The 27,326-nt window shown below is 42.4% G+C and overlaps 1 protein-coding gene across 2 annotated transcripts; it reads right to left on the minus strand.

Annotated features, from left to right (window-relative positions):
- Window positions 1-1,147: 1,147 nt before the first annotated feature.
- Window positions 1,148-27,326, minus strand: FAM161A (FAM161 centrosomal protein A). Of its 2 annotated transcripts, XM_082250021.1 has the most exons (7): window positions 27,161-27,326; window positions 21,705-21,940; window positions 16,809-17,990; window positions 9,571-9,732; window positions 7,895-7,994; window positions 3,081-3,247; window positions 1,148-1,359 (listed from the first exon to the last, which is right to left on the minus strand). In XM_082250021.1, exons 1-7 carry the CDS (start codon window positions 27,305-27,307, stop codon window positions 1,227-1,229), a joined length of 2,127 nt encoding a protein of 708 aa, XP_082106147.1. In that variant the 5' UTR covers window positions 27,308-27,326; the 3' UTR covers window positions 1,148-1,226. The 2 variants fall into 2 exon arrangements, with proteins under 2 accessions (XP_082106147.1, XP_082106146.1); XM_082250020.1 differs by lacking the exon at window positions 9,571-9,732.

The raw sequence follows: 27,326 nt of genomic DNA on the forward strand, positions 1-27,326 counted from the left end.
AGCTTTAAACTTCTCCACAACAGTATCTCGGACCTGCCTGGTGTGTTCCTTGTTCTTTACGATACTCTCTGCGCTTTAAACGGACCTCTGAGACTAGCACAGTGCAGGTGCATTTATACGGAGACTTGATTACACACAGGTGGATTCTATTTATCATCATTAGTCATTTAGGTAAACATTGGATCATTCAGAGATCCTCACTGAACTTCTGGAGAGAGTTTGCTGCACTGAAAGTAAAGGGACTGAATAATTTTGCAAGCCCAATTTTTCAGTTTTTTATTTGTCAACAAAGTTTGAAATATCCAATAAATTTTGTTCCACTTCATGATTGTGTCCCACTTGTTGTTGATTCATCACAAAAAATTACAGTTTTATATCTTTATGTTTGAAGCCTGAAATGTGGCAAAAGGTTCGCAAAGTTCAAGGGGGGCCGAATACTTTCGCAAGGCACTGTATGCTCCATGTCTGCTCTCCCATACAAAGTACACATTCAACCAAAGATTTAGGGGTATTTCTTGCACCAAGATATGCAAAATTAGGGACTAGTCTCACCAACAATATGAAGTTGTTGCTTTGTTTACGTACTTCCGTTGCTGCGTTGTTCCTAAAAGTGACTTTGATGCTTCTAGAAATGCATGTGCACAACTTTTGTAAATTGCGTGCTTTCCAAGGCTTTTTGCTGCCAGATACACCTTGTTTTACTGTGGTACATCAGATCTTTCTAAGATCATTGGTACATTGTTTAAGCTCCACATCTGTGTTTAGGCAAGCAAGAGGATGGGACAGTATAATATAATTATTTAGATTTAACCTAATTGATTACATTTATATAGTGGATGAAGCTGTTAGATCCTTTCGGAAAAGAGTACTTATACTTTATGGGTTAGGGCTTTTTCACACTTGTGCGACCTAAAAGTCACATGACTTTGAAGTGACTTGAAGCAATCCTGAGGTCTATGGACCTAAGGTGTAATCCTGAGGTCTATGGACCTCAAGTCGCATCAAAGTCGGACCAAAGTAGTGCAGAGACTACTTTGAAGTCACACAGATATGAATATGAACGGTACTCATTGGAAATCAAGGGGTACGACTTGTCATGTGACTTTGCAGTCCCAAGTCGCAGAACAAGTCGCACAAGTGTAAAGGGGCCTTAAACAAAAAATTCCCAAACTCAAAGTTTGATTTAGCTTTTGAATATGACTCCAGTTATGGGTTTAAAATCCTGGTTAAGAGTCACTATCAGTGTGATCTTCATCAGTACTATATTCCTGTTTCTCTTCTTCAGATTCATTGGCAGAGCCATCATGATTATCACCATCTTCCTGCAAATCTTCTATTTCCAAAGTGCCTTGTGAATTTCTGCTGAAGAAGAAGAAATGGCTCAATAACAGTAGAACTAGCATTGCCTACTCTCAGTTTATGTACTATTATTTCACCACTGACTCAGTATTCTATCCTTACAACATACATAAATGTATTCTGCAGGCACAATGGTGCAGTGATCAAGAATACTACTATCCAGCACTAATGTCTGGGCTCAAGTTGTATATTTTCCCCACAACTGTGTAGGTTACCCTTGGGTGCTTCCCTGTTTATCCACTTGAGCTCTGGAATGTTTTGCCTGTGTACCAAAGCATCGCGGGTGTTGGCGGACATAGATACAGAAATGTACAGTAAGAGGTCCGCAAGTGGTTAACCAAAACATACTAAAAAGTGGCTATCTGACTCAAATGGCTCTAGAACACATATGTCAAACACGAGGCCTGCAAGACGAATCTGGCTCACCAGGCCGTTTCAGCTGCACCCCCCCCCCCCTGTCTCTGCCTCCACCTTGTCTCAGCAGTCACCAGCAGTGAGGAGAACAGAACTCCTCAGACAGATCCTGTGCTTCTCCGTGTAGCATCAGCACCCCTTGTCTCCACCTCCCCTGGTCTCAGCATTCAGCAGACTGCGGCAGCTCACCGCTCAACCCCCCAAGTTCTTCCTGGCAGCAGCACAGGGTAAGTGAGGTGCCCTGTGATGTAAGGGATGGCGGAAGACTCTCGACTTCTGAGTGTGGGTTCTTGACATCTAATGTAAGGGGGAGTGGTGTGCACTGGGTATCTAGTCTTACCGACACAGGCTCTTTGAGGGAAACCATAATGCTGATGCGGCACGCAAGCAAATTGAGTTTGACACCCCTGCTCTAGAATGTGTGTGGGCTTGTCTATCAGTCCTACAGAAGTTTGATTATACTGTCTATTACGAAATTAACTGTTGTGACTAAAACACAGAAAGCAAGTTGCTGGTAAAATCAGGCACATGTCTAGTGCAGATCTAGCTGTCCATGCAGTAACAGATCACTGTGATAGTGATATAATGCTTGTTGATTACAGTTAACAATAGATCCTACTGTCACTGATATATTACTGCAGAGGTGCATGAGGGCATGGATTAGATCTTCTCTTATCTGATCCAGACCCCCCTTTAAGTGACCCTGTTTCTCAAAATGTTCAAGTGAGCAATACCTTTGAGGAAGTCAGTGCTAATCTTTGCTACCTTTCCTGCTGCCCACATTTCCAAATTCCTCTCTGTTGCTGAGAAATCTTCCTCTTAAGTCCACATTGAAACCAATACGTGTCAATCTCTGTGGTTCTCTTCAGCGTTCTGTGGTTCCTCACTCTCATCTCCACCCATTACTAGATACAGTAGTGACCTGGAGAACAACAGTAGGAACTGGTGAGCGCAGGGGAGACTCAGGAGATTGACACTCCTGGAAATGCCAGTTTCAACGTGGACTTCTTCTTTCAATAAGTAATTTAAAAATATCAAGTGTGTGAAAATCATCAAGCTACTTTGGGTCCAAGCAAACCTGCCTTGATCTTATTTAAGGTTATGCCATGTATTTCTCAAAATTGAAATTCAAGTCTAGAAAAAAGCGAATCTTTGCATCCAAATATTTTACCATCTGAAATCCTTTGTACCAAAATAATGATGTATAATACTTTAGGCTAGACCACAAAGGATAAAAAGGGTAATGGAACCGAGACAGCTCTTAAAGTGTTAATGCAATATGATTTCAAATTGATATATAATATTACCCCTCTTCATCATCTGAATTCACTTCTTCCTCTTTTGTTGCACCAGGACCTTTGAATGATCCTGAAGCGTGGAGTGTTTGGCCTTTGGTTAACACATAATCATCAGGCAACCCTGCATCTTTCAGAACATCGGAGTAACGCTTTTCAGCACACAGGCGAGCGTTTTCCTACAAACAGATTACAGAAGACAAGAAAATGTTTTAAATGAGCCCACTGAAAGGCAACTAAACTCAAAGCAATCAACTATTCTAACACAGGGTTGATTACCAAAGACAAACAGACTGGCCAGTTTTCCAAGGTAGGTTGAACTTTGCAGGAGGAAATTGTTCCAGAGCTGAGGGAATGAGTCCTTCTGGCTTCCATTATCCAATTATGTGTAAGCAAAAATTATGTTTTTTTCTTTTTTCCTTGCACACAATTGGGTATTTTTTGCAAATAAATTTTATCACATTAACTAACCTCTGGGGAAAATCCTCATGCGAAGTGTGACCTCCCTTGCAAAGTAAACAGTCTATTCGTCTTTGGTAAATCAACTTCTATGTCTCATCACTCATCATAGGAAGATTTTGTATGAGTATACTGAGCCCTGGGCCTTCTGCTATTATCCTTTATATATATATATATATATATATATATCTTTTTTTTTTTCCAAGATAAAAAAGTTAGGAAAACACATCAATAATAATAACTCCAGTGTCACAAGAAGTTCCAAAAACCATCGGTAATCATTAGGAATCTACAGTATATCAGATATTTTATTATTTGTCAGGAGAAAACTTAACATAAACTACACATTTATTCAGACTTTAAGGGGCACCTTATAATGAAGGGTAAACGTGTTACAGGGTTGGGATCTTTTACTTCCAAAAGGTTTTTACTTTACATAACCCAGTTCTTACAGCATACCTTTCTGAATTTAGTGATAATTCAATAGGCAATAAAAGATCAAACTTTTATTTTAAATCTCACAATGTGTTTAAGAAATTTAAAATTATACTTTAAAATGTCACAGAAAATCAAACTTCACTTTTCTTTAGCTTTGGATGGCATGTGGAAGGATTAAAACCTTTGTCATTCTATTATCGTTGATGGGGCTTCACTAGGAATATTCCCTCACTTCCTGTATGTCAGTGGTGGTCAACTTTCTTGGTATGGGGGGGGGGCTCAAGAGCAGCCCTTGACATTAAAGGGCTGCATGTAATATTACATGTATGTAACGCTATTGAATGTGGTTGAACACTGTAGACATGCTACAGGAGATGAAGAAAAATCAATAATTCCACATTGTTCTCTCTAAAACCTTAACAATTACTCAACAAGATCCAATTTAAAAGCCCAGATGTGAAAAAACATACCATAGAGCATAGACAAAGTATGCTAGTGTGAAAAGAAATAAGCAGAACTGTTTAGACACCAAGTTTACCTTTGCAACATGTTACATGTTCTGTCCATATTTAGGGTGAAAAGTGTAACAAACACAGCCTTTCTCAACCTTTTCAACACAGAAGAACCCTTAAAATAATTTTCAGATCTCAGGGAACCCCTACTAAAAATGACTATATTTACAACTCATAATACGTTAGTGTGATAGTCAGTGGGATGAATGCTCCTTACACTAGTGGACATTGGGAAGAATTACCTTCTTCCAGATAGCTAAAAAGATCAATGGCGCCAGGGGAACTTATCTGAGGGGCAGAAATTGCTCATTGCTCAAGGAACCCCTAGAAACCTCTGGAGGAACCCTAGTTGAGAACTACTGATGTAACATGCTCCTGGCCCCCTAATCCCCTACCTGTGACAGTTGTCAGGGCTTCTTCACCCTGCACCTGCTATCATTTTTTAAAACAGCTTGGATATGTGGGGCTCTGCTCACACAGCCGCGACGTTTATTCATAGTTTCCTGTGAAAGAATAAACAAATAGCCTCTACCAGACATGTAATTTCAACGGGCTGCAGGGGTGCTGATGAGCGCTCTTGTAGTCCACTGACATGTCCTCCAACTTTCAAACACAAAGCTCATACAGAGGTGCAGGCTAAAAGCCAGAGGACACATCTGCAGGAGCCCACATTGCACCCATGATCTACTGATCATGGGTGCAATGACTTAGAGGCCCCTACAGGTAAAAAAAAAAAAAGAAATGCACATTTTCTTTTCTACAAAAATATCTGCATGTATTAATTGTTCAGTAAAGGTGAACTTATCCTTTAAAGTATTTCTCCAGGCAAAAATGAAACAGTATATTACATGGTTCCCATATGCCTAATCACAATATGCTTAAATTTCTTAGACTTGGTTACTTTGGTACTTGGCGATCCTGCGATTTCTCTGTGTAGTGCTCACCTCATGTGCGAGCCGCTCAGGCTAGGAAAGGATGCTAGTCCTGGTTCACTTCTGTGAGTGCTGGCTGGGGAGGGAGCCTGTACCTAAACCAAACCTCAATGTGTAGAAGTTTGAATATCCTTCAAGCCGCACATCAAAGCAAGCCCACTCATGATGGTATGTGGCAACCTTAGCCTGGGCTCCCTCAAGGCCCCGCTCCCAACACGTTTCACTCTGCCTCTCGGAGCTTAAAGTCATTGTAAACCCACTTTAATTACTTTTACCTATAGTAAAGCCTATATTAAAGCTAACCTATAGGTGCTGTAAATATCTCCTAAACTTGCACCGTTTAGGAGATATTTGCAGTGCATGTAGCCGATGACGTCATCGGCGCATGCGCTCTGAAGGATCGGCCGCCCGTGCCGTTTCTTTAGAGCCCAGTGCCGTGACTGGCGGCTCCCACGCGCATGTGCGGAAGTGACGTCACACGGCTCTGGCCGGTAATCCTGCCGGAGTCCGCAGACCCGGAAGAAGACATGGATGCGGCCAGCAGCGCGGACATCGTGGGCTTCGTTGGAGGTAAGTATCACTCGTTGCATACTAGCACATTATGCATTTACTTTGCAGGGAAGAAAAAAATATTTTCAGCAACATTGGTTGCCTCGGTCAGTAAAGGGAAATATCAGGAGTGCATAATTCTGGCTATGTTTTGCTCATTCATTTGACTTCATTAGAGATCTCCACAGCCAGATTTATGCACACCTGACATTTCTCTTTACTGTTGACCTGCAATATGTCACAAACTACCAAGTAGAGAGCAAATCAGCACTAACGATCAGTGATGGAGATCAAACATATACAATGTATCATTCATGGTAAATAAATAACTAAATAATGAAACAAAGTAAAGTCCATACAGTCCTGGTTAGTATTGAAATCAGGGACAAATTCTATAGAGGGATGAATCCTTGGGCTGGAGGGAATGTCTTGCACACCGTCACAGGCAGCTCCTCAATCAGGAAGTGGGGATTTCCTCAAACAAGACAAAAAGGCAGCAACAGAGGGCGCCAGGTGAATGCGAGTTTATAAAAACAAACAAGCTTTATTAAAACCACTTACATCAAGGTATTTAATGAACACCATACAGCTATAGTGTGTACGGCCATGGGACACAGAGCTGTCATGATCAGATGAAAGACCACTGGCCCACATGCTTGGACCTGCTGAAACAGGATGAATCACTGGTAGCGTCTGGAGCTTATGCACATCAGTATCAAAGCTGACACAAACTGTTTCTTGGATGAGCAAGGGAGGGGGCGGGCCGCAACGTGTTTCTGAGGCCCCACCTCATTTGTCAGGCTACTAGCCTCAGGGCCACAAACGCGTTGCGGACCGTTCTCTCCCTTGCCCGTGCAACAGTTTGTGTCAGCTTTGACAGTGCTGTGTGTGAGCTCCAGACGCCACCAGTGATTCATCTTGATTTAGCAGGTCCGAACGTGTTGGCCAGTGGTCTTCCATCTGATTGTGACAGCTGTGTGTCCCCATGGCCATCCGCACTATCCCTGTATGCTGCTCAAGAGATATCTTGATGTAAGTGTTTTTTTGAACACAGCTTGTTTTTTTTTTTTTTTTTTTAATTTACATTCACCATGCTTCCTCCATTGCTAACTTTTTGCCCTTTACTGCTTGAGGCAACCAATGATACAACCCCCCCCCCCCCCTCACTTGGGATCTTCATCCTCATGAGATTAAGCTCTGGGGGGGGCAGAGCGAAACATGTTGGGGGCGTGGCCTGGTGAGAGCACAATCTTGAGGTTGCCACATACCATCACAAGTGGGCTTGCTTTGATGTGCGGTTTAAGGAATATTTATACTTGTACGCTTTATTTTCTCTGCTGACTTTGCAATTCAGGCTTTACTGAAATGGCTCATCCCCCAAGCTTTGTCAGATCACCACTTCATTAGTACGTATATTCTCTGAACAAGTCAGATGCTTCCACCCACTGCAAAGGTGTCTGAGCTCTGACAACGCTCTCTGCTCAGGTACATACAGCTACTTTCCTCCTTCATCATTCCTAGGGGAAATCTACACACCGGGGTAACTAAGGAAAGGAGCAGCACTGATTATTACCGGTCATGTGACTGCATATAAAATGATTAAAAGAAAAGGTAATTTTATTTAAATTTTTATTTTTTTAAAGGCAGTTGGGTAGTAGATGTCTTTCAATCTACTTTAACTTCTAGAAGCAATCTAACACATAACGTTGAATGTAGGCTGCAGGTTGGACACCAAAGATGCGCGACTACTAGGGCAATGAGCATGGGAAGATCTCCCCAACAGGACACAGTAAAAAAACCTGATAAACTCATTCCCACACCCCAATAAAAAGGCTTTGGATATGGGACATGGAGAATATATGTTCACATATACTCACAAAGTCTAAACCTATCTCCAGTGCTGGTAGACCCATTACAAAAATTGGCCAGTACCAACCTTTCTAGCCCTTTCCAGTAAGAGGGGTGTCTGTGAGACTCGGTCTTTCATTGCATCCAACTCTTCAAAGTACTCTTCCATCCTCTGTTTTTCATTTCTCCTGTTGTAAAATTTCAAAATTAGGGAAGTAACACTTATTTATATAGAATTAAAAATGGCACAAAAAATATGTAAATTATTCAGTAATGTTTATTATAGAAATAACATCCATCATTTGGATTTGGAAATAATTATAGGCAATAGTTTCACATGAGAAGCAGAAAGCTAATTTTAAAGCTGGGCTGTTGGCACTGGCAGCCAACAATATATCACATAATAACTTATAATAGCCCCTTTTATATGAATTGGCTACAAGGCAGGGAATGCCTCGGCCATTTCTGATTGGTGGTCCGCAGTGAAAGCTTCATGGCGGAATGAAAGAAAAAGGGGCATTTTATATGCCCCCCTTTTTCTCATGGGATAAGTGGCAGGTCAGATTATTTCCAGTCAGGTTTAGGCGGGAAGATAGCAGGTAGAATTTACCTCAGGGAACCTGCCTGGAGATATTGTGGTTAAGGGTGGAGTTTAGGCAGTCTGTCAGGTGATAGGTCAGTTAGTCAAAAAAGTGGGAAGGTATCTCAGGAATTTCTAGAACATTCCAACAGGTTATATAAAGGAGCTTGCATTACCTGAGGGGCTCAGTCACTTCACAGCACTCAACATTGGAGTTTCCCAACCCCCCCTCCCCTTATGTCTCGGCTGTTTGTTATGTGGAAGGTCACTCTTGCAACTATGCAAGGGGGGACTAGTATGTTATTGAGTATGGGAGTTTGTCTTTTGAAAAATAATTGTTTTATTTATTGATGCAGCCTGAGCTGTAATGGCTGGGTTGTCTGGAGTTTTGAATAAAATTTATTGATTCGTTATTTATTGAAGTTTAACCAGTAATAAACGGCCGTGGCCAATTTTAAACCAAGTCTTCTGAGCCCCGGTTCACACTTATGCGATGCGGGAAGGCTGCGAATCCGCAGCCTGTTCCCGCATCGCAAACGCACCCCCGGCAGTTCACACTGTCATATGCGATACGCTGGGGGTGTCAATGTAATCTTAACGACACCCCCAGTTTGATCGCATATCGCAGTGCGATCTTACAGTTCGTACAGGATCGGATCGCACAAGTGTGAACCACTGTGCGATCCGAACCTGATGCGGCTGCCAAAAAGGGTCCTGTGCGTGTTTGCTGTGGGTGTGGTGCGAATTTAGCCATACAAAGTATGTCGATCGCATGTAATGAAGGAGCAGTGTGCTCCGACATTACATCCGAACGCCGCAGCCGCACGATTGTGAACCGGCTCTAAGTCCTTGTCTTTTTTATAAATAGAAGCATGCATATAAGTTTTTTTATTCTCATTTTAGAGGGTATATCAAGATCCTGACTACTGTCCCATAGCTCAGGCAGGTTTAAACTAGTATCAGGTGATCCCTAGTCACAGGATACACATTGGCTACAAGACAAGTGTAGGAACTTGCTCCAGACATTAGGGATAACGGTTCCTATGCTTGCCATTTTGTCTAGGACACCCAGGATGAGGTGCTTACATTGTTTATGGAAGTAATGCGCAACTAGCAGTACAGATTCTGCACTCCAGTAAAATGCAAATATGATGGAGACAGCACTGTCTAAACACAGTCATTACCTGAGTTCTTTTAATTTACTATGTGAGTTTTTGGCTTGCTGTGGATGGATAGATTTAACTTTTCTAGATATATGTTTCTTCAGTAATTTCTCTTTCTGCTTCTTTCTTGCTCGGATCCTTTCCTCGTCTTCTTCTTTTCTTAATTGTTCTTCAATAAACTTCCTGGCAGGGACATAAACTGACTCAAACTTGTTCTGATATCTAAGAGGATCTTGGGATTCTACGAGGAGTCTATAGGTCTCTATGGGGATATGCATCTTTTTCTCTAATCCACTAATTTCTAAAAAAGGGAGGATTTGGAGGTTTATATGTATAGGGGGAAGGCACAACATGCATAGGTTGGTTTTACTATTTTTACCAAATATGATGATGGTTAGGTGACTTTACAAACAACATCACAAATTCAAGCATTCCTTCCCAGGATTTATAAAAAATATTTGAAAACAATACAAATGATTGCTGTAAAATGTTTGAGAGTTGACAATTATGGGGAAAAAATAATTTTGAAGGATAAATCGTATGAACTTGCAGTAAAATACATGGATGATACAGATGTTTAGCAATCACGGTTCTCCAAGAACTTTACTTTTTCCAAGAAGATTGTTGAAGGATTTTGACCCTTGGCGTATTAGATTTCTTTGCATAGCTTAAAGCCTTTTTAGGTCTGAGATGCTATTAACCACTTTAATACAGGGCACTTTCCTCCCTTCCTGCCCAGGCCAATTTTCCCCTTTTAGCGCTGTTGCATTTTGAATGACAATTGCGCGGCCATGCAACACTGTACCTACACCAAATTTATGTCATTTCCCCCCACAAATAGAGCTTTCTTTTGGTGGTATTTGATCACCTCTGGGTTTTTCCTTTTTGCTAAACAAATAAAAAAAGACCGAAAAGTTTGAAAAAAAAAAACGTTTTTTTGTTTGTTATACAATTTTGTAAATAAGTTTTTTCCTGCACTGATGAGCACTGATGAGACTGCACTGACAGGCACTGATGAGGAGGCATTGATGGGGTGGCACTGATAGGCACTGATATGTGGCACCGATAGGTAGCACAGATATGCAGCATTGGTGGGCACTGATAGGCGGCACTGCTAGGCGGCATTGATGGGCACTGATAGGTGGCACTGAAGGGCACTAATGGGCACTGATAGGCGGCACTGGTGGGCACTGATGGGCACTGATCGGCACTGACGGGCGGCACTGATGGGCACTAATAGGCGGCACTGGTGGGCAATAATGGGCACTGGTGGGCGACACTGAAAGATGGCAATGATGGGCACTTGTGGGCAGCACTGATGGGGAGAGCAATGGGGGGCTCCCTGAGCCATGATTGCCATCCCTGGTGGCCATAGTGGGCATCCCTGGGGTCATAGTGGGCATCCCTGGGGTCATAGTGGGCATCCCTGGTGGTTCTAGTGGCATCCCCCCCCCCCCCCCGAGGGTCTGCACTGGTAATCAATGATCTGATTACCAGTGCCGACCCCCCCCCCCCCCCCATCAGGGGAGCGACCGATCGGCGTGCCTTTACTCGTGCCTGTCAGGCACGAACTGAGGAAAGCCGATCAATGGCTCTTCCTATTTACTATGTGACCAGCCGTGATTGGACACGGCTGATCACATGGTAAAGAGCTACGTCAGTAGTCTCTTTACCGAGATCGGAGATGCAGGGTGTCAGACTGACACCTCGCATCACCGATCGCCGCTCTGCGCGCCCCCGGGGGGCGCCCAGAGCTGTGTTATCCTGCCGCCGTCATATGACGTCCGGTCAGGATAACACAACCACATTCCCGCCGTCATTCTGTAATAGGGTGGACGGGAAGTAGTTAAAGCTAGAGAGAAGAAAATGAGCAGAAAACTAGAGTTTATTGCAAATAGCAATGACTTTTACGTTTAAAGCAGGATTAAACCCAAAACCAAAAAAGTAGTATATTACAGTTTACCAATCATTAGTTGTGGTGGCTGCAACAGTTATCTTTTCTTTGGCTTTTTTCCCCTCTGTATTCACCTGGTGATCTGGCCAGTACCACACCTCCTGTATTAGTGGGACACCACTCTGGATGAATGAGCATAGAAAGCACAGCAGACAGCAGCATTGCCAGACTGAGCGGGAGGATAGCACTAAATTAGCAGATTTAAATACATTAACTCCTTTACAACCGCCCGCCGCAGATGTACTGCGGCAGGCAGCCACTCCTGGGCGAGTCGCCATACATGTACGGCGCTCGCTCTCGGGAGTGTAGGGGGCGAGCGCACGCCACAGCCGGCACGCTGCTGCCCCCGCTTGTCAGCGGGGAAGCCGATGGGTGTGTCAGGTGGCTCTGATTGCCACCTGACATCCGTGATCGTTCCCGCTGAGAGAGAAGGACAGTCGGCTGTTGTAAACACAGCCGGCCGTCCTTCTCCCTGGGATGATCACAGAGCTCATGTGATCCTTCTATATAGGATCACATGTCTCTATGGTCATCTCACAGGCTACGCCCCCCCCCCCCCACAGTTAGAATCACTCCCCCAGGGTCACATTTAACCCCTTGATCACCTATACCATTAACCCCTTCCCTGCCAGTGTCATGATTACAGCAACAGTGCACATTTTTAGCACTGATTACAGTAGTATTGTCACTGGTACCCCCAAAAGTGTCAAAAATGTCAGTCAGGGGTCCGATCTGTCCGCCGCAATGCTTATGGGCTTCCCAAACAACCCCTGGATTACAGTCCGAGAGGTTATTCAGTTCAAAGTAAGTACGTAATTCCCGCTGGACCTCAGCCAGGACAATAGAGTTCTGGAGCAGGCTTTCATTAAGCTTCCAGCACATTGATTTAGAGGCTTGGGCCTCAGATAAAGCATAGGTCATCAGAACTGGTGCATGGTCTGACCAAGTAATAGAACCTATAGATGATATGCGGACAGCATGCAACTGGGCGTGAGGGACCAAAAAAAGGTCGATCCTAGAATAGGACCCATGAGTAGGGGAAAAAAAAACCATATAATCCCTCTTGCCCGAGTGCTGCAGCCGCCAAACGTCAGCTCGCAAAAAATTGCAGATCGCCGCCATTACTAGTTTAAAAAAAAAAAAAAAAAAACACAATAAAAATGACATAAATCTTTACCGTAGTTAGTAGACGTGATAACTGCAAACCAATCAAAATGCGCCTATTGCGATTTTTTTTTACAAAAAATATGTAGCAGAAAACAAATTGGCCTAAAATGTTAAGAAATTTTGATTTTTACATTTTTTTTGGGAATGTCATATAGCAGAATGTGAAAAATATGTTTTTTTTTTCTCAAAATTGTCGCTATTTTTTGTTTATAGCGCAAAAAATAAAAAATCGCACAGGTGATCAATGACCACCAAAAAAAAGCTCTATTTATGGGAAAAAAAGGACATACATTTAGTTTGGGTACAGCGTCACACGACCGTGAAATTGTCCGTTAAAGTAACACAGTGCCGAATCGCAAAATAGGGGGCCTGGTCCGGAAGGGGGTAAAATCTTCCGGGGCTGAAGTGGTAAACAAACTAAAGTCAAACTCCAACTCACATTGCATAATCAGTTACAGCAAAACTTTTTTTCTATTTCGGATAAAGGTTTTGCATGAATAAATAAAAGCTGATCACTCTTTTCGGTATGAAGTGGTTTTTCTCCTCCATGTAAACTGATAAATTCTGCTGGAAAACTTGTGCTCCTGAAAAACAGGCTGGCTGGATCACCAGATGAAAATAGAAGCAAAAAAGCAGAAAAGAATAGAAAACTAATAATGCCATTACATCTAAGAATTGGTAAGCTGCATTATAATAAATTTTTGCTTTTGGGTTTAACCACTTGCCGACTGCCTAACGCCGATCTACGTCGGCAGTCAGCCCCTCACAGGCAAAGTGACGTAGGGCTACGTCACTAGCTTGTGAGGGTCTAGGGAGCGAGCGCGCGCCCCCGGAGGCGTGGTCACGGACCCCCCCGCGCGTGTGACCAGCGGACCCGATGTCCGCCGGTCACTCGGCGATCGGCGGGGGAGAGGGAGAATGTCAGGCAGCTTGTGTAAACAAGCCCCCTGTCATTCTCCTCGCTGTAAAGACACTGATCACACGGATCTAGTATGTAGATCCGTTGATCAGTGTCCTTACAGCTCAAGCCACAGCCAATCACAGTAGAAAGCACGCCCCTAGGGATACACACAGCCCCTCCCTCCCAAATAAAGTTAACCCCTTCACTACCAGTGTATTTTTACAGTAACAGTGCATATGTATAGCACTGATTACTGTAGAAATGTCACTGGTAACCCCAAAAGTGTCACAAATGTCAGTCAAGGGTCCGATCTGTCCACCCCAATGTCGCAGTACCGAAAAAAAAAAAAAAAAAAAAAACGTAGATCGCCGCCATTACGCGTTAAAAAAAAAAACAACAAAAATGACAAAAATCTTTCCCTTTGTTAGTAAACGCGATAACTTTTGCGCAAACCAATCAAAATACGCTTTTTGCGATTTTTTTTACCAAACATAGGTAGCATAAAACAAATTGGCCGAAAATGTTAAAAAATTTTGATTTTTACATTTTTTTTGGGGGAATTTCATATAAAAAAATATTGTTATTTTTGCAAAATTGACGCTTTTTTTTGTTTATAGCGCGTGATCAAAAAAATCGCACAGGTGATCAAATACCACCAAAAGAAAGCTCTGTTTGTGGGAAAAAAAGGACGCCAAATTTGTTTAGGTACAGCGTCGCACGACCGCGCAATTGTCCGTTAAATTCACGCAGTGCCGAATCGCAAAATACTCCCTGGTCGGAATGGGGGTAAAATTTTCCGGGGCTTAAGTGGTTAATACGGCTTTAGGTTTATGAACAAATACATTTGGACTGGTTGGTATAGGCAATAACTTCATTTTTTTTTCTCAATTTCATTGCTCAGGTTTTCAAGAATCAAGGCCTAAGCGCTTAATAAACTACACTCACATGGGCTGACGGAGGTAGCAACAGATATCTCCTTTTTTCATATATAAGGCAACACCTTACTTATCATCAGGTCTATCTCAGCCAGGCTTCACGTAGCTCATTTATGTTATTAAGTAAAATCCACACTGCATGGGGAGGCTTCCTAATATTTAAACTATTCCTCACCCTTTAAACAACATTCCTTGGCCAGGATTCCTGTTCTTGTGGAACCTAAAAGGTCAAGTATTGTTACATTTGGGTTCTATTTTAGTTGACATAAGAATATTAAGAACATTTTTATAGTGATATGGTTGTTTTTCTTAATATTCCCAGGTGGCTTATAAAGCACCCTTTCCATTCAGCTATTCTGGAAGTCTAGCAGAGCTCTTGCAACTTGACATGAGCACTGTGTTACGCTAGCTTTTCCCTTGCTTGGAATAGGGGAAAAGTTCAAATGCTCTGAACACCAGAAACTAGCCATAAATTAGATAATAAAACCATACAGGCATATGTGATAATGCTTTTTATGCCACTTTTATGAAGCAATAGAAGGAATATAGGAGAGAATAAATCAGAGCTTGATGGATCAAAGCATTCATCAATTATAAAGATACAGTGGGGATCAAAAGTTTGGGCACCCCAGGTAAAAATTTGTATTAATGTGCATAAAGAAGCCAAGGAAAGCTGGGGAAATCTCCAAAAGGCATCAAATTACAGATTAGACATTCTTATAATATGTCAACAAAAGTTAGATTTTATTTCCATCATTGACACTTTCAAAATTACAGAAAACAAAAAAATGGCGTCTGCAAAAGTTTGGGCACCCTGCAGAATTTATAGCATGCACTGCCCCCTTTGCAAGGCTGAGACCTGCCAGTATCATGGATTGTTCTCAATCATCGTCTGGGAAGACCAGGTGATGTCAAATCTCAAAGGTTTTAAATGCCCAGACTCATCTGACCTTGCCCCAACCATCAGCAACATGGGATCTTCTAAGCAGTTGTCTAGAAAACTGAAACTGAAAATAGTTGACGCTCACAAAGCTGGAGAAGGCTATAAGAAGATAGCAAAGCGTTTTCAGATGTCAATATCCTCCGTTTAGGAATGTAATTAAGAAATGGCAGTCATCAGGAACAGTGGAAGTTAAAGCAAGATCTGGAAGACCAAGAAAAATATCAGACAGAACAGCTCGCAGGATTGTGAGAAAAACAATTCAAAACCCACGTTTGACTGCACGATCCCTCCAGAAAGATCTGGCAGACACTGGAGTTTTGGTACACTATTCCACAATAAAGAGATACTTGTACAAATATGGTCTTCATGGAAGAGTCAGCAGAAGAAAACCTCTTCTACGTCCTCACCACAAAAATCAGCGTTTGAACTTTGCAAATTAACATATAGACAAGCCTGATGCATTTTGGAAAAAAGTTCTGTGGACCGATGAGGTTAAAATTGAACTTTTTGGCAGGAATGAGCAAAGGTACGTTTGGAGAAGAAGGGACACAGAATTTAATGAAAAGAACCTCTGTCCAACTGTTAGGCATGGGGGTGGATCAATCATGCTTTGGGGTTGTATTGCAGCCAGTGGCACAGGGAACATCTCACGAGTAGAAGGAAAAATGGATTCAATAAAATTTCAGCAAATTTTGGATGGTAACTTGAAGCCATCTGTGAAAAAGCTGACGTTAAAGAGAGGATGGCTTCTACAAATGGATAATGATCCTAAACACAACTCGAAATCCACGGGGGATTTCATCAAGAGGCGTAAACTGAAGGTTTTGCCATGGCCTTCACAATCTCCTGACCTCAACATAATTGAAAATCTATGGATAGACCTTAAAAGAGCAGTGCATGACAGACAGCCCAGAAATCTCAACGAACTGGAAGACTTTTGTAAGGAAGAATGGGCAAAGATACCTCAAACAAGAATTGAAAGACTCTTGGCTGGCTACAAAAAGCGTTTACAAGCTGTGATACTTGCCAAAGGGGGCAGTACAAAATATTAACTCTGCAGGGTGCCCAAATTTTTGCAGACGTCATTTTTTTGTTTTCTGTTATTTTGAAAGTGTAAATGATGCAAATAAAATCAAACTTTTGTTGACATATTAGAAGAATGTCTAATCTGTAATTTGATGCCTTTTGGAGATTTTTCCATCTTTTCTTGGCTTCTTCATGCACATTAATACAAATTTTTACCTGGGGTGCCCAAACTTTCGATCCCCACTGTATATCTTGATCTACAATCATCTGCAGGTGTGTGAATATAACAAGCTTTAAAACAGTCAATGCACCCAGATAAACATATTAGTTTACCTAACAGCCTGTTCTCTTCTTTTAGAGGATTCTGTGGATCTTGGAGTTTCAACATGGGCCTCTTCACGTGGAGATACCATCAAGGAATTTTTTCGTGGCTGGCTCCTAGGAGACTTAAATGGCCAACGGGTCTCCTTTAAACGTTCTTCATCAGCTTCAATGTCCTTGAGAATTTTTTCCCTATGAGATGGAATATTATCAGTACGTAGGTGAAAAGGGTCACAGATGGTCACGTGTTTGACATTCTTATTTTTTACAAGATGTTTCTGGTTCTTTTGATGCACAATCTGAAAGTTGGGTAACTGGGTATTTATCTTAGGCCTGCTCTGTGGTTCTTCTACAGGTTGAGAACATTTTGCTTTGCACTTGTTTGTGCTACTTCTACAAGCCAGCGTAGTGGTAGGATAAGAGGAAGTACGTAAGAGTTCCTGGGATCTCATATGTATCCTAATTCCTCGATATAGCTCTTCTTCCTTAAGTCTCTCATCGACAGAGGTCCCATATATAGATTTTGGAACCGGTCTTGCTTTGAAATGCTTATAATGATTGACTGAATCGTCTAAATCAAAAAGTTGCATCTTCCTAAATTGCTTCTTGCGCTCTTCTCTTTCAATGAACTGGAATGGCTTCTGAGATGCCAAAAGTATCTCCTTGCTTCTTTCTTTTACAAATCTGCGTCTATCTTCATTTCTTTCCTTTATCTCGTGGTAGAGAGGAAGGTAGACAGAAGCTGGAACTGGGTTTGCTCTGAACTTCTTTTGACATTCAGCTTCTTCCTTGAGTCTTTTCTTTAGCAAAATGTTCTCCAACTCAATCTCGGATTTGGACTTAGCACTCACCTCCTTTTTCTTAGACTCCCTAACAGTCATATCAAAAGGTTCTGGAATGGTAACTCTGTGAGACCATTCTTTTGGCTTCCCTTTGTCAGTTTTACATTTTAACTTTTGTTTATCGAGTGTTGTGTCCTTAATGTAATCCTGTACATTAAATCCATTCCACATTTGAAGGATTTTCACTTTGGCAGAAGTGGAATCTTGTGTGTCACAGCTGTCTTCTCCATCAGACTGCTCCCCAAAAGATGCTTCTGATACACCAGAGGAGACATTCCAATTAAATTCAGGTTTAAATACGGAATTAAACCCAGTTCCAGGTGGCTGAGAAGGTCTCTGCTCCCACGCTGGCCTTAAAATGAAATCAAAACATATTAAAGGGTATCATCAGGCAATAAGTAAAATCAATCAGTAAACTATTTATGTTGTCTGTGCTTAAAGCGTTTGTTACCCTAACAGTTCCTATTCCTGATATGCTGCTGTACCATGCTCTATTATTTGAAAGTATCCTGTTCTCTTTGTATTGTTTCCTTTATGTGAAATCACTTGTGTTCCTGCCAGTCCCTCTGCCTTACTATTAAAAACTGACCGCTCCAACCAGGAGAGCACATCACGGTCAGTTCTCTAGCTATGCTGGGAAATCCGTGTGCTCTCCTCCAATGATCAGACTTGTCCTGGCACGCCCACGCTGCACAGCCATTCACTGGGAAGCTCAGTGTGCTGCTGCTTCTCCTCTCCCTAGCTCTTATGCCACTGAGAACAGAGGGAATGTGATCACTTTTAAAAAAGTGAAAAAAAGGTATTTATAATGTTTTTTATATATTTTTTTTTTTTACAATTATATATTAATCCAAAAATGTTTTGCCTTTCATTTCCATTTTAAACCGAATGGGTTGCTTTATAAGGTGAACTTTTACAATCACTTTTACCTATAAACTAAGATCTATGTGATCCACTGCAAACAGATTCTTACACATGCTTCTTTGCTGTGCAGCTTCCCTTTCCCTGTCTGTCTGAGATACTGTATGAAGTTCACACTGAATAGTGCTGTAAATACTTGCCAGATTTTTTGCACAAGTCAGCAACTGGTGTTCCAAGTAACCCGGATTACCGCAAATAGTAAGTATTTTTAAGTGACTTACGGAGGGAAAGATTCAAGCTAGCAATGCTGGTCTTCTGAAAATGCTAGTTGCCTGGCTATGTCATACTTAATAACTTTTAAATCACAGGGCCAGAACAAGCATGCATTAAATGAGTCAGACCTAATTATTTCTATATTTGTTCCAGGTCAGCGACAGACAGCATTGAAGCTCACGCATTAACTTGACAGCCAGTAAGCTAGCTTCCCAAAGGAAAGGTCAGAAATGGCAGATGACAGTGTACTTTAAACAGAGATTTAGAAACACTAAGGAAGTAGGCTGTGTTTCCTGTTTATATCAAGAGTTGGAGTACATTTTATTAGATACTATAACTTTTACTATCTAAAAAAATAAATGTTATTAGATATAGATCACAAAAAATATAGAATCAATGTGCAAGCAGTCAGAGGCAACATTTTTTTTGTAAACTGAACATTTTATGATTCCCAAGAATGTACCTTTAGTCCCGGTTCACACTGGTGCGATGCGGCAAACCCTAAGATTCAGTGCAAGGTCCGGCTTCGCACCTGAATCGCACACTGGTGCACACAGAGCTGTGAACAGCTGGGGGTGTCAATGTAAAGTTAATGACACCCCCAGATCAGTTCGCAGATTGTAGTGCGAACTGTCAAATGGTGCAAAAATCAGGTCGCATAGGTGTGAACACCTATGTGATCTGATCCCAGTTCGGACCAAAAAAAGGGTCCTGCACCATTTTGGTGCAAATGCAATTTCAACCATACAGTTTGCATAGCTGAAATCGCATCATGCAGACATCGCATGTGACCTGCACAGCAATGTGGTGCGAATCACATGCAATGTCTGTCATCTCACAAGCGTGATACCAGCCTTAAACTTATGTCAGCCATTGCACTGCTGAAGTCCCTGCATTACATACTGAAAAAAGGGACAGAATTGAGGTGAATGGCATAAGTCATATTCATCCTTTTGTCAGCAGATGTGGTAGTATCATGTTATATGCAGTGCTGGGTGGGACAGGTGTTTGGACAGCACACAAAAGAACAGGCTGTGCTCAGAGGCTAAAAGCTGAGATTCCCTAGAGAAATAATTACAGCCTCAGAAAATAGGAGCTTCAGTTTTTATGGTAAGGCTGTTATATTGCATGGGTAGGCCAATGCATCAAAGGAATGACCGTAGAGAAAAAAAAAGGGTAAATGGCCATTGCAATTTCATAATAAAGATTTCATTTTTTACTTTCATTGTTTTCAATACATTATATGGTAGCTCTCTGACAACAGCAATAAAAACATTCATATACCCACACATACGTACATATGCACTGATATACATATATAAATCATGTACAAATAAAATGTAAGCAATGGCCTGTGCAAATAATACAAATGTATTCAAAGTAATGCAAATATTATAAAAGTAAGAAAAAGATACCACTACAATATTTGCACATAAAAGATAAAATACCAAGGTGCATTGCATGAACATTCTTGGAGGTTGCATATGATAGAGTAGTGGATTGTGTAGCTCTGGGAAAGAAACAGAAACTTCACTCTGTTTGTGCACTATTAAAGATATATCTGGGGAAAATTAAGCAAACCTACAAATATTAAATGTTGCCTTTTTCAGGCTGTTTCCTAGTAGCCCTGCTGAACACTCTACATCTGGGTTGGTAACCCGTCAAAAGCGATGTTCTGGTCCACTGCAGGCATGTTATGGTAGATTGCAAGCTTGTCCCTGGCTCAGCGACCCTCAACTGGCAGAGCTGCACAGGAAAGCAGTGAGCTGCATAGGAAGCTGTCAAAGCCAGTGCTAATTGGCAAAAGCATTCCCCTCTCCACAGCACGCCCTTTGCTTATAATACGGCTGTGGGGATGGAAATGATTCTGCCACCTATGACAGCTTTCAGGTGAGATAGCTTGGGTGGGTTCAGGCTCTTGTCCTAATGCGCCTGAGCTCATCCCCGGAGTGTACTGTGCTGATCCCCACAGGCCCTCCTCTTCAGTCTATACAAGGCACTTGTGGACTGCTCTGTATCAGGAAACCACTTTAGTGCCCTCCTGACCCCCCAGTGGTGTGCCCTCCTGAAGGTCCAGTAATGTGCACCCCTGAGCCTCCTAGTGAGGTGCTTTCCTAACCCCCCGTCCACTCCTCTACCTTTTCCATGTACACTGCTCTTCGTACTACCAACCTCTGTACACTGCCTTACACACTACTGACCTCTGTACACTGTCCTACCTACTACTTTACTTTTACTGCCCTACCTACTACTTACTTTACCTCTGTACACAGCCCTACTTACCTTTACTGACATCAGTACAGTGTCCTACAGGCTACTGGCCTTTACTGACCCCTGAACACTGCCCTACATACTACTTACACTGACCAGAACTCAGAGCAGACAGCCAGGCTAACATTGAAGCCAGCCAGGACTGAAACAAGTCAAGCAAGTCAGCTTGCAGTACCAGATGTCCTTTCTCCATGGTGGACTGCATCAGACTTGTGGGGGGGGGGGGGGGGTAGCACATTTCTCCCCAGACATAAAAAAATGCTGTCCAGGTAGATCTTCGCCTCTCAAAGGATACCTACCCCTGTTCTAGAGCAATGGCAGGTAAGTTTCCTGTCTGATGGCTAGCAAAGAGTGATGCAAGTATCTTCAACCACATCCCTGGGATTCCACTAGACATGCACGCTCTAAGAGTGTAATTTTAAGAAATGATGATGGCATGAGCAAGCACTTTTATAAGAATGTTTGAGGCCATCTCCTTCCTCCAGCAAAGTTTGCCTCTATTCTTCGAAAAATGTTTCTGAATAACAACAGCTGCCATGTCATTGATTCTAGGTTAATTTTTGTCATGAAGATGTACTCCCACAAATCCAAAAACCACAAATGTGAGCAATTACACATAGATATGGGTATATCTAATAAAACAATTGTCAAACCTGCATACCGATAAGTGCTTTTGACAACAGAATCACCACTGTTGACTCCTTTCAGGTTCAGTTTATTTTTATACATTTTCTCCAGCTGTTCCATGTTTTCCACATGGGCATTCTTCAGTCTCTCCACCTTCAGGTAATACTCTTTGTCTGCGTGATCCATTCTTGAAACATCTAGAACCCAATCCTTAGAATCCTTCATCTTGCAAGGCTGGTCTCCATCATCAGAACATGAACTAAAAGTATCCTATTGAGCAAGATCATTTGTTAGCCGTGATGTAAATGACACCATTATGGATTAAATGGCATGTGAGCAATGTGACATAGAACATCAATTTGTTTTGTGTGGGATCCCCATTAACATCTATATCCCACCCTCATTTAGGATAAGAGCCTCGTATAGATGAAGGGAATCTCCAGCCACTTTGTGTACAAACAGAAGGAAGCACCCAGGAGCGGTCATCTACCGGCAATTTAAAAGCTTTTTCCTTTGTAAATGTCAGTTTTGCTGTAGTAGGTTGTATACACCGTACAGATGTACCAGTTCAGAAGTCAGTTCAGGGCAACCCCCAGGCATTATATTTAATGGATGTTTGCATTTTTCATGTTTCATTTGAAGCATTACATAAAATCACTGTTCCCATCCAAATGGAATTACATTTTTTTTTTTTTTTTGCATTGGAATATATATCCCGAGGGAAGCCCCTCTCCAATGCCATGCGTGTTGCCTATTAGCCTACAAAATGCCCATGACATTTTTTTTAACATTCAGCTCCTGCTGACTTGGGGTTCAGATTTAGCGCCTGAGCTCTAGTATTGTGAACTGAACCTGGCTCATCCCTACTACTACAAGCTGACCTTCACACCACAATTACACTTTTTACTATTGCACGTCGGTCATTTACCTTCTGTTTTAATTTACAGTCCACTCCACCCTCTGCCCACATTCTTATCAAGGTTGAAAATGACATGTGACAGGCTCACACGCATAGGTTTGGATCCTAGTCCTAATATGCTGGAGATCATCACTGGAGCCAACCATGCTTTAAAATCCATCAGGAATCAGCCAAAATTCACAGTGTACAGCCAGCTTTAAGATTTCTCTAAATACCCCAGTGGTGAGCTAAATAGAAGAAATCAATAGCCCCCCCCCCTCCACACTAAATGTGGATGGTAGACAGAGATGTATAGTAACTAAGTAGAACTACTTCACTACTGTACCGAAAGGCGGTATCTGTACTTTCCTAGAGTAGAATTTTTTTCTCCTACTTCCACTTTTACTTCACTACATTTTTTCAATGATTTCAATACTTCTACTCCGATATTTTTTTTTTGTGCTGCATAGTTACTCGTTACTATTATAAAAATTACCACTGCCAGAACAGTAGATGGCAGGTTTCATGAAGCTCAAAACATGTGTATTATCAGTGCATACGAAAATAAATGCTACTGTATGTATAAATAAAAGCTGCATTGGAAATAATAAAAAACAATATGATGTTCAAACTTTTGACTTCTTTCTTTAATAACTACATAACACAGTACTTGTACTTTTACTTTCAGTACTTGAATAGCATTTTTTTTTTTCAAAACTACTGGTACTTTTACTCTAGCAAAATTAAAAAAAAAACTACTTGCAATACTTAAGTACAAAAAATGTTGAATACTTTAGTACTTCTACTTTTACTCAAGAATTGGTTTCGAGTACTTTATACAACTCTGATGGTAGACCCTTTGTCTGCTGGTGGTGGTTATCAGAATATCTAAACAGGGATTGCAGTTGATTGGACACAGTTACTGTTAGGCCAACTTTTTTCCGCCTGGCTCCTTTGATTTGTCATTTGAAGTTGTCTAGCTGGGTGGTGTTGGAACACAACTTGGACCCATTCACAGGAAATCGCCAGAAAGTCCAGCCATGTATGAAGAGGTTTAGCATCCATTCACAGGGGCACATGTACATTTTCTAATTGAACGCAGGTTTTTACTGGCAGAAGATCCTGCATTAAATACGCACCTAGCATAAAGTACTTGCATTTAGGCCCTGTTCATATCTGAGCAACGCTCCCACGTCGCGGGATTTTGTTCTTTTTTTGCGTTTTTGGAGTGGCAACATTTAAATGGGCCTCCTGCCGAACCAAAAATACATCAAAGAATCTAATGTACCAAATTTTGGCACCGAGCCAAGCGCATTTTGCAGCACTTGTTTTGTTGCGCAACTTTTACCCACTTTTGGGGTGCCAGTAAGAAATAATAGGAGCGCAATCACAATGTGCGTTTTTCTCACATTTGCCAAAACATGGGCAGAAACATTTTTCCCCCACGCCCAGGTGTGAAAAAGTCCTTAGGATGTGTACAATCCTTTTATTCAAACGAATGGATACACAATACCGTGCAAACGCATTTAGGTGATCTGTGTGACCCTGCTTTTTCTGCACTGCTGAGCGCAGCACACATTTTTGAAGATAGGCGTAGTTGTGTGTACGGCTTCACTGATTACCCAACTGGGAAAATACGTCATCACTTTACTGTTTATTACCGGGGTTATGACTGCAGCTAGATGGCCGGTATTAACATTTTCTAAAGCTGCTGCTCTTTCCAATAAAAGTGATCTGAGCCGCTGATTAGCCGCTGGACCACTTTTAGAAGCAGTGGGAGGAATGGTTTTCAGGCTTACCTGGCTGATCGGGGTGCCCGAGAACCAACCCAACAGTTGCGGTGGCTGCCCATAGAAATAAGCAAAGGAAAGATAGCGTCTGGCTCATCTCTATGGCTTAGGAGGCCCAGAGCGACTTCTGGTTCACGGCCGATGTTAACCAGGCCATCCCTTTTTTTTTTTTTTTTAAAGGATCAGATCAATGTTTTTTTTTTTTTTTTGATCTGATGCTTTCCATTGTAGAGAAGAGATGTGGGTTTTGTTGACCCCAAATCTCTCCATAAAGAGGACTTGTCATGCTTATTTGTTGTCAGAAGAGATGTTTACATTTCTTGTGACAGCAATAAAAGTGATAAAAAAATATATAAAATTAAAAAGGGAAAAAAATAATAAAAAGTAATAAAAAAAAATTGTTTTAAAGCGCCCCCGTCCCCCAATGCTCGCGCGCAGAAGTGAATTCATATGTAGGTCGCGCCCACATATGTAAATGGTGTGAGGTATCGCTGCGAACATCAGAGCAAGAGGAATATTTCTAGCACTAGACCTCTTCTGTAACTCTAAAAAGGTAACCTGTAATTTTTTTTTAAAACGCTGCCTATGGAGATTTTTAAGTACTGTAGTTTGGCGCCATCCCACGTGCGTGTGCAATTTTAAAACATAACATGTTAGGTATCTATTTACTCAGTGTAACATCATCTTTCTTTTTTCCAAAAAAAAAAATTGGGTTTTGTAAAATTGGTATTGTGTTTTGTTTCTTAAATTCAATAAAGTGCACTTTTTCCAAAACAATTGCGTTTGAAAACTGCTGCGCAAATACCATGTGACATGAAAAAAATTGCAACGACCACCATTTTATTCTCTAGGGCCTCTGCTAAAAAAAAATATATATTATATTTTGTTTGGACATTCTAAGTAATTATCTAGCAAAAAAACAAAAACAAAAACATATTTTTACTTGTTTCAAAATAGGCCTGGTCCTTAAAGTTATTGTAAAGTCTCATTATTTTTTTGGTTAAAAATAACAAACATGTTATACTTACCTGTTCTGTGCAGTCGGTTTTGCATAGAGTGACCCTCCTCTTCTTGGGTCCCTCTTCAGCTCTCCTGGCCCCTCCCTCCTGTTGCGTGCACCCACAGCAAGCAGCTTGCTACGGGGCACCCAAGCCAAGCCGCAGCTCTGTGTGTTCATTCAGACAAGGAGCCGTGACCATGCCCCCTTTCTCTCCTCCTCGGCTCACTGAATTTGTTTAACAGCAGCGGGGGCCAATGGCGCCACGCTGCTGTCTTAGCCAATGAGAAGGGAGAGTCTCGGGCCGAGACACTCCTGCAACATCGCTAGATAGAGATGGACCTCAGGTAAGTATTAGGGCAGGCTGCTGCACACAGAAGGCTTTTTATCTTAATGCATAGAATGCATTAAGATAGAAAGCCTTCTGACCAAACAACCTCTTTAAAGCGTTTGTTACCCCAAAACGTCATATTCCTGATATGTGGCTGCTGTACCATGTACTTGTATGAGAAAGTATCCTGTTCTCTTTGTATTGCTCCCTTTATGTTAAATCCCTGGTGTTCCTGCTTGTCTCTCTACTTTCCTAAAAACTGACCACACTAAGCACACCGTGGTCAGTTCTCTAGCAATGTTGGGAACTCAGCCTGCTCTCCTCCAATTATCAGACTTGTCCTGACACGCCCCCACAGCACAGCCATTCACTGAGCACTCAGTGTCCTGTTGCTTCTCCTCCCCCCAAGTCTTATGCAGCTGAGAAACGAGGGAATGTGATCACTTATAAAAAAAAAAAAAAGGGAAAAAAGGTATTTATAATTTTTATTATCTATTCAGAAACGTTTTGCTTTTTATGTCTATTTTAAACGAAATGGGATGTTTTACATGCATACAGCTCAGAAAATTAACTGGATGCATGCTCAAGGCCAGGACACTAGTACGGCGCCAGGACTCGAGTACAGCTCCAGGACGCTAGTACAGCCCTGGGACGCGAGTACAGATCCGGGAGGACGCGAGTACAGATCCGGGAGGACGCGAGTACAGATCCGGGAGGACGCGAGTACAGATCCGGGAGGACGCGAGTACAGATCCGGGACGCTAGTACAGATCCGGGACGCTAGCACAGATCCGGCACGCTAGCACAGATCCGGCACACTAGCACAGATCCGGGACGCAAGCACAGCCCCGAAATGCTAGTACAGATCCGGGACGCGAGTACAGATCCGGGACGCGAGTACAGATCCGGGACGCGAGTACAGATCCGGGACGCGAGTACAGATCCGGGACGTTAGTACAGATCCGGGATGCTAGTACAGCTCCGGGACGCTAGTAAAGCTCCGGGACACGAGTACAGATCCGGGACGCTATTACAGCTCCGGGACACGAGTACAGATCCGGGACGCGAGTACAGATCCGGGACGTTAGTACAGATCCGGGACGTTAATACAGATCCGGGACGTTAATACAGATCCGGGACGCTAGTACAGCTCCGGGACGCTAGTACAGCTCCGGGACGCGAGTACAGATCCGGGACGCGAGTACAGATCCGGGACGTTAGTACAGATCCGGGACGTTAGTACAGATCCGGGACGCGAGTACAGATCCGGGACGCGAATACAGATCCGGGACGCGAATACAGATCCGGGACGTTAGTACAGATCCGGGACGCTAGTACAGCTCCAGGACAGGTATGACAGCCGAGGAATACTCCAATGACTGGGAGTCCATGGTCCTCCTGGCTATATGATGGTCTATATGGGAAGCTCTCACCCACCCCCGCCCATGGTATGCTCTCTATTAGAAGTTCTCACCCCCGATCGGTCCTCCGTGTAGCCGGCCAGGCGCAGTCTGTCCTCCTCCAGCCTCTCGTACAGGGTGAGCGGGGTCCGGCTGTGCGGGTGGACGGGGGTCTGTACACAGGCAGCAGCCAGCACGGCTTCCCGGTGACTCTTCGCCATGATATCCGCCTAAGTAAAG

The sequence above is a fragment of the Pelophylax lessonae genome (genome assembly GCF_965119305.1).
Source record: "Pelophylax lessonae genome assembly, chromosome: 3".
Taxonomy (NCBI): Eukaryota; Metazoa; Chordata; class Amphibia; order Anura; family Ranidae; genus Pelophylax; species Pelophylax lessonae.